Below are 8,628 nucleotides of genomic sequence, written 5' to 3'. Positions count from 1 at the left end.
AGCCATGCAGGCTCATTAACACCCTTAGGTAGGGATAGATTGGGCAATAGCCTTTATTGGGACCTCCCTAACCACCTTAGACAATAACATCCCCTTCCGCCCTTGCAACTTCTTCCAAATCTTCTCCTTCACCTCCTTCATAATAACCTTCTTTGATCTCCCAACCACAGTAGGCAAACCCAAATACTTCTCATGATTGTTCACAAGTCGAACTCCTAGCTTCTCTGTCAAACTTCTCCTTCTATTCTCCACCACTCCCAAACTAAAAGAGACATCAGTTTTCTCCAAATTTACTTTATGACCTGAAGCTAACTCATAAGTAACCAATATCTCTCTCACCACAACAACTTCATACTCAAAAGCCCCTGAAAAAATAATACAATCATCGACAAAATGTTGAGATACAACAGGACCCCCATTAGCAATTCTCACTCCTAATCCCCCTCGTCTCCTGGTCTTTCCTAATCAGATTCGAAAAAACCTCCGCACACAGAATGAATAAATACGGAGACAACAGATCACTCTATCGAATCCCACGATCCGGGGAAAAAACTCATAAGGTTTCCCATTAATCAAAATCGAAAAAAAGACAGATTGCACACACTCTATGACCCGATTACACCAAGCTACATCCAACCTAAATTTCAGCAACTTACCATTCAAAAAATCCCACTCAATCCTATCATAAGCCTAAGACTTGTCTAGCTTCACAGCCATACACCCCTCAACTTGCTTCAGATTTTTCATATGGTGGAATAATTCAAAAGCTACCAACACATTATCAGTAATTAACCTCCACGAGACAAAAGCACTCTGGTTCACAGCAATGATATCAGACAAGATTTTTTTTAGTCTGTTAGCCAAGACTTAAAAACTCACTTCCTTGTCATCGTTAATACGGCTAGAATAATATAGAAATCGCAATTTCCAGCCCTTACCATGCTTTGTAGATGAAAATTGATGTAATGAAGATTTTTTCACTCTTAAAGAGTTAAGGTTGACAATCTTGATTAGTGAAGGAATGAATGAGGCATGTGTTAACGTGGAAGGATTTAACGTTGATATGATTTTGTTGGAAGGAGACAACTTGGTAAATGGTAGGTATCTTTCCAAGATTACTATTTTCTTTCTGAGTGGATAAATAATTGTTGGAACTAAATGATGATTGCTTGTAACTTTCCTGTAAAAAATCATTTGTTTCTTCACTACAACTTTGACATGATATGACAGGCTTAAGTTGTTAGGTGATACACTGATACTGGCTGTTTCTGTGATTCAAGTTGTTATTTTGTACAGGAACCAAAATACTAGAAAAGGTTATACAGGTTTCTGTTGTTTGGGGAGTCAAATTAAGCAAACTAATGAAGAATTTGTTCCAAAAGAAATAAACATGATTCGAATTACAGTTCTACTTCGACCTGACAAAGGTTTACCGGAGCTCAGAACCTGGTCAGAGTCGGCCCAAAAGTTAAGGGTCTTGACCGGAAGCACAAGATCACCCGAAAAAAACTGAAAAATTATTTGTACGGACTGGCTGGCCTGAACTAAACTCGAATTAACCCGATCAGACCAACAGTTTACTTCATATATCCAGTTCTGGATGTTATGTAGTCAACAACTGGAGCTTCTTTGACGGTTTTCGGATTTCGTAAAGTTCCATTAATTGTGAGAGTACACCCACTGAGACAATGGCCAGTATTCTATCTATTCATTAAGCATCATATTCAATTACAAGTTTACAACATCTGATTCGCTTGTTGGCAGTACCAGTTAACCATTGAGGGGAAAAACATCTGAATTTTTATTGATTTATTTCTTGGATGAAATAACCAAAAGAATGGCAAAAGATTAGAACAAAGGGGACTAATTACATCAAGTCTAAGTAAAACAATCAATACAGAGGATCCATTTATGAAGGTATAGAGGTAACTACTTCACTGCCTCACAAAAAAGCAACCGAAATAAGAATTTTGCAAAAAAAAAAAAAAGACCCAACTTTCTATGTACTTCTGTGTGACTTTGTGCTGGTAAAATACAGACCTACAACTTTTTTTGAAGTAGAAGATAAAAAATCTCAAATTGCAGAGATTTTTATGGGTGTATAATGTACCTGAAATTGAAATCATAGGGCACCACTTCTACTAAATCCGAAAGAGGAACTTTTCCTTTTTTCTGAAGGCAGCTAAGTGAGTCTTTCCTAAGCTCATCAGGTAACTGGAGACAGACCCAATCAAGCAATGACTCTAGATCCTTTGCAAAGTCAAGTTGATACCAATCCAACAATTTCGGTATTATGAACTTGTCATTCTTCGACACTCCAACTACAGCCTGCAGATACTCCCTCTTTGCTACTTCCAACTCGCTTTCAATTTGAGATGCCGTGTACACCCTCACCTATTATTCACATAACACAAAAGCAATATTAGGACATCATAACTTTACTCAAAGGCAGCAATAGAGAGAATGTTATGAGCTTTGACGGACTCTTAAGAGATCCCATTCACTTCACAGACTCACAGTTTACAAACTACTCTCTTTGTCCTAAATTAAGAGTAAAGCCATTCACCTAACCGTTCTCCACAGGACAAATAAGTAATTGAAATTGTTTAACCTTCCTAGTTCTTTTTGTTAGTAAGGGTAAGAATGTACATAAACCTCTCTGGAAGTGAATATCCATTTTTATACCAGGTTGTCCCAGAGTTACCATAATATCCTTTTTTGTATGTTTTTCTCATGATTTTTTTCTTGAGTTGGGCAGTACACTCATTTAACCACTTAAATCTAGAGCGGAGAGAGTATAAAGTTTCTATTATCTACCAACTGTTGGACAAAGCAACAAGTTTCTTTGTTGAACACTAAGATCTTGTGCAAATGTGATTGAATATCATAATTGCTATAAGGGCATCCCGAGGTAATTTCCAGGCTGTTTTGAAATTCATCAAGCAACTCCTAAAGAGGACAGAAAACTCACAGCAGGAGATGACCAACTTCCACAGGATAATGCAAATGTAACCAGTGGTTCTACGCACTCCAAACCAAACATTTGGCTGGTCTTCAAGTCATCACCTTTGGCTGCTTTTTTGCTACCCTGTTGAGAAGAACAAGGTTCGTTAATGTGATTATATAGGATGCTAATTTGCTAAACATCTAGTTAATCACTTGTTAGTGGTGAGTAGGAAACTTGATATCTTTACCTGTTTCAAATAGAACGGTAATCTTAATATAAAATGCTCGATTGTGATCGCATTCATTCTCTGGCCTCCCACTGTCAAAGTTGCCTGTTAAAAAGAAATATAAAAGTATTGAAACACAGTTGTATGCAAGAACTCTATTCTACATCATTCCTATGATTATAAACAGTCAAGATCTTTCAAGGAAATATCATGTCAATTCTGCTTGAGATAATATTGAAACACAGTTGTATACTTGTATGCAAGAACTCTATCTACATCATTCCTATGATTATAAACAGTCAAGATCTTTCAAGGAAATATCATGTCAATTCTGCTTGAGATAATATTGAAACACAGTTGTATACTTGTATGCAAGAACTCTATCTACATCATTCCTATGATTATAAACAGTCAAGATCTTTCAAGGAAATATCATGTCAATTCTGCTTGAGATAATATTGAAACACAGTTGTATACTTGTATGCAAGAACTCTATCTACATCATTCCTATGATTATAAACAGTCAACATCTTTCAAGGAAATATCATGTCAATTCTGCTTGAGATAATATTAATCAATGTAGTTGGCTTACCTATTTATGGTATTTTAATTACTAGTAGGATAGATCACATAAAACAGACAATTATACAAGATAAGCAGCTAATACACAAGCGGGAGGATCTGTATGCAAGAGATGGATGGTTATAGCCACATGTTCGAGAGAAGGGTGGGGGACAGACAAAAATAAAAGGATGATGGACTGCTGGACACCTAAAAGATACCAAAAAATAAACAAAGAATAGGTGTCTCCACAGAAAAAAAAGATTTGCACTCAAGAGAAAACTTTTTCTATGATTAACACTTTCGATGTTGGAAAAGAGAAAAAGTAAAAGCAATTGATGAATCACAAGTGACCCTTATCATCAATATAGACTGTATAAGAAACTCATTACAACTTGTAAACCTTAATGCTTCTTTATGTTTATTTTTCATAGGGTTATTATAAACAATTTGCATTGATTAATAGATGTAGTACTCCTGGCCTAAAAAGAAGGCTACTAAAGATCTTTGGATAAACTTTTAGAGCAATGTATGAATATCCAAAAAATTCTTCAATTTGGGTTCAGGGAAACAGGAGAAAAAGATTTATATTTGTTTTTTAGAGGAATAAGAAGATTATAAAGGAAATCATGGAAAGCCATTGGATCATTAGAAAACAGCATTTTAAAAGGAACCTCACAATTTCATGGAATACAATGATAAAAATCAACAATAATAATAAATGTCAAAAAAATTTAGTTTGAAGAAAGGAGAACCATGTTATGATGCACACTAGTATAGATAGAATAAATCTTACCTCACGCATCAATAAGACAACCTTTTCAGGACTTCCGGGTATGCCATGCTCCAAAAAAGCCTGAACAGAGCATAAATTAGTATAAAATACAACCCATAAGTTAAATTTCAGGATAGTACTCAGCGTTCTTACATTCATCAAGCAGGCATTGTAAGTGTTTATCCAAAATGCAAGCTTATGCTGGTGACTAAGACCGTCCAAACTGACTCTGGCAAGCTTTCCAAGGAGGAGCCTAGATAAATGTATAATTAAGCTAAGTAAATATACCAAGGCAAGTGATCCAAACTTAACAAAGTAAAATTAAGGAAAATGCAGTTACTTACTTTAGTTTATGAAGTAAGAACAGAGCATTTCTTTTGCGCTTAAGATCAAGGGAGATAGCATCAACTATGCAGAATCCCTTGTAAGCACCAATATCTCTTTCCTTGAATTCAGCAGAAGTTCCATAAGGATCCTGAACCGCCACATTTTTCTTTTTGTGGTGAGAAACGAATGATAGAGAGTAAGGCGATGTGTCCAATGGAGTCCCTTTATCATTTGTTGTGCCCATCCTGATAAAGATACTACACAAGCATTTCAATATATCCTCTGAGATTTTGTTTGGTTCGCTGTCTCCTCCCAATTCCTTGTTCACAGGCTGAAAGACAGAAGATGAGAATTATGAGATACTCCCTCTGTTTCACCATAAGCTTAACACTTACTAAAACTGGATGTTTCACAATAACCTTAACATTTGCATCTTTACACTATTTGGGTTTGTTTTCCCTCTTTCTCACTACTCTTACACAAGTCCCTTTTTCTTTCTCTCTCTCTCGTTTTCTTAGTGCCAAGAAAAATGTTAATTTCATTGTGAAACAATAGTCATAGATTTTATTTCAAATACCAAATTACACCAGCCTGTATGCAACATATATACCTGCTTTCTGGGAGAATTCACAGACTTCTGAGACGGTTGACGCTTGAAAGAGGACTTCTTAACCGGCGTCTTGACTCTATAAAGTTTCCTTTCCGAAAATTGTATGTTTCTAAAGGAAATACAAGTCTTATGATCATCTTCTCCTTTCCCCTCTTTATCAGACTCCAAGGAGAAATTAGGAACACTTAAACCTTGTTTTCCATTCATCAAATCAGTGGACCTTCGCCTAGTATGATGAGATATAAGGTTTGTGTTTTGATTGGAATTGCAATGTGTCAGATTTTCTTTCCTTCTACAATTTTCTAAAGAATCTGCAGTTGAGTTTGGTTCATCCAAAGAACCTTTACCGTCAACCACATCACTAGTATTTTGCACTGTTTGATCAGTAACAATGTCAGATGAAGTTGATGTGGTTCTAGCTAATGATAGTGAAGATCGACCAGACACAATGTCAGATGAAGTTGACGCCGTTCTAGCAACTGATAATGGAGATTTCTCTGAATCAGATTGCTCTTCTTTAGAAGAACATCTACTCAGAATTCGCTCATAGTAATCAGCTGGATTCTCTAGTTTCCTCTTTGAGCAAATGTACACAGCTTCCTGGTATAAATTATGCCTGTAAGTCACAACCTGCTCCTCGAGCCGAACCACCTCCTCTTCCAAGACAGCGATCTCAGCAAGAAGCTCTTGTGTCTGGGATCAAAAAAATCCTTAGCAATTCAAATAACTTCTTTTTGATAATTTACATAAAATCTACTAATAGCTACCTAAATAGTTGTAACAATTTGACTTTTCAATGCACAACTTTGACCATGAATCGACAAAAGTGAGAACATTTATATAGATCAATACACAATGGAAGAGTTTTGCTTACATTAGGAGGGAGATATGGAGGTAACCGAGGAAGAGCACCCAAAGGCCTGTTAAAGGCTCTTTGGAGAGCCCTGTGTATGTTTTCTTCATCTCTGAGCTTCTTCTTCAGTTTATCAACCTAAATTTCAATTCCAAAAACATTAATTAAGCAAAAAAAGATTTAAGATGATCAAATTGAAAAATATGTACTTCATATTTTAAAAAAAAAAAAAGTTGATGGGATTTAATGAATACATCTTGCAATAAAGCTAATTTCTTCTCTCTGCTTTTAGGACTTCCATTGATTGTAGCTTTCCCTGAACTTGGTGATCTAATTCCCTGCATCTCCACCTTATTTTCCTGTAATAATTGCCAACAATTATTACATAAACTCCAAAACCAACAGAAATCTGAAAAAAGATAAGATATACATAAAAGTAGGAAAAAAAAAAAGAAAAAGAGAAGATAATTCTTTCTTTTAAAAAAGGGAAATCTTAACATAGATATGATATAAAGATTAAAATCAGCTTACTTTCTCTAACTCAATTGAAAAGGAATTTCTACCCTTTTCCATTTTCTTTCTTTCTGTAACTATACCCAGAAGAAGAAGAGAGACTATATATCAATATATCATATAATTGCAAAAAAAACAAAAAAAGACTTAATCTTTCATAGCAAATCTTTAATACCAATTTTCCCAGAAAACAACTAAAGATGGGATTTTTCTAATTCATCAATAATAGTGATTCAAAGACTAACACTTGCCAACTAAATTAACAGACCCACCAAAGAATTTTCAATTTTCAAATGACAGCTGGAGAAAATACACTAAAAATTCAATTAAAAAATCAAATCAAATTAAGGGAAGAAAGAATGAGAATTAGATTCATACATTTTGATGGTTTAAAGGATATTTCCGAATCTGTTGAGACGTGCGTGCTTTAGTATTCATCTTTTTCACTTCATGGGAAGCATGCATTCCAGCATATAAGCTATAGTTTAATTCCAATCAGAAGAAAACAATTAAAAACTATATAAAATCTCACTCAGTCAAATAAACAAACAGTTGTAGATCAATAAACAAAAATCCAAAAAAATACTACAAGTAAAACAAAGTTAGTGGGTATATAAAATTGATGAAAAATTCTCTAAATCAATGGAAAAAACTATGTTGTTTAATTTGAGAAATGTACCATTTTTAGAGCGGGAAAAAAGAGTTTGAATTGAATATAGGAAGAAACCCAGAAACAGAAACGTGCCTGGATTTTGCTGAATTTCTGAACCCAGTTATTATTCCTTTGAAAGAAGATCAAAAAATGTTGAAAAAAATAATAAATTAATGCAACTCTCAAGTATTTTAATGAATTATGATTTCCAGAAGAAGTAGAAGAAGAGGATCTTGGGAAGAGTGAGACAAAGCTGTAAGAAGACGATAATAATAAGTGTTTGAGCTTAAACGGTGTTCAATGTTTTGGAGTATTATGTATTGGCATTTATGTAACAAAAAATTTGTTTCTTTATTCATAGAAGAAAAGTGGTACTTAAAAATATTTATGCACAAAAATAAAGAGTAGTAAATGAATGAATGAAAATGAAAGGTGAAAAAAGGGATGAACTGGCAGAGATGGTGGGGTGAGAAGGTTGAGAGAGGCAAGACATAGTATTTGTTTTTGGAATTTGTAGAGATGATGCTAAAAGCTCATGTAGCAAAAAAAAACAAGAGAGAGAAAGAGAAAGAGAAAGAGAGTACTAGAGTGAATAGAGAGGATTGGTATCTAAGTACTTAGTTGTGTAAGATATTTTATATTTTTATTTGCATTGTTTTTCATTTTAAGACCTTGGTCTCGCTCTTTTAGATTGGGATAAAGTGAACTGAACAAGAAGACAATGAACTGAATAAGGAGAAACTGAATCGATGTGAACTGCATTGGGAGAAAGCTGAACAGCGAAAATATCTAAATTGAAATGAATTGCGAGAAATTAAACTGAACTGAATTAAATCGCAAAGAACGGTATCTTTGTAACACTGGTATTATCTGTCTTTTATCTTTCTATATTTCTCTCCACTCATTCGTTTAAGTTTAAAATGTTTGAATAATACAAGTAAAAAAAGAACGAAAGAAGTACTTAAAAACTACGTAACTCCCTCATGTTGATTGTGGCATCAAAATCTATTTCAATTAATATTCATATTAGTATTGTCATATGGTTATTATGATACCACTAGAAAAAATACCTGAATATCAATTTATCTGATAGAATCAAGTTTATACTCAAATCAGATTGATATCTATAACAGGTTAAGAGCTCCTAGAGTGAATGTGGTGTGT

At 34.4% G+C, this 8,628-nt stretch overlaps 1 protein-coding gene across 4 annotated transcripts; it reads right to left on the bottom strand.

Moving 5' to 3' along the window:
• Window positions 1-1,777: 1,777 nt before the first annotated feature.
• LOC104895573 (hypothetical protein) lies at window positions 1,778-8,024 on the bottom strand. Of its 4 annotated transcripts, none has more exons than XM_010682122.4 (11): window positions 7,492-8,024; window positions 7,191-7,290; window positions 6,554-6,658; window positions 6,321-6,437; window positions 5,447-6,139; window positions 4,854-5,167; window positions 4,663-4,762; window positions 4,531-4,590; window positions 3,195-3,278; window positions 2,972-3,088; window positions 1,778-2,394 (listed from the first exon to the last, which is right to left on the bottom strand). In XM_010682122.4, the coding sequence occupies exons 2-11, from the start codon at window positions 7,275-7,277 to the stop codon at window positions 2,092-2,094; spliced, it is 1,980 nt and encodes a 659-aa protein (XP_010680424.2). In that variant the 5' UTR covers window positions 7,278-7,290; window positions 7,492-8,024; the 3' UTR covers window positions 1,778-2,091. The 4 variants fall into 4 exon arrangements, with proteins under 4 accessions (XP_010680424.2, XP_010680425.2, XP_010680427.2 ...); XM_010682123.4 differs by having other exon boundaries at window positions 7,558-8,024; XM_010682125.4 differs by lacking the exon at window positions 7,191-7,290 and having other exon boundaries at window positions 7,558-8,024.
• Window positions 8,025-8,628: the final 604 nt, after the last annotated feature.

The sequence above is a fragment of the Beta vulgaris genome, chromosome 6 (genome assembly GCF_026745355.1).
Source record: "Beta vulgaris subsp. vulgaris cultivar EL10 chromosome 6, EL10.2, whole genome shotgun sequence".
Taxonomy (NCBI): Eukaryota; Viridiplantae; Streptophyta; class Magnoliopsida; order Caryophyllales; family Amaranthaceae; genus Beta; species Beta vulgaris.
Note: the sequence above shows the minus strand (reverse complement) of the source record. Positions and strands in the feature narration are given on the sequence as shown.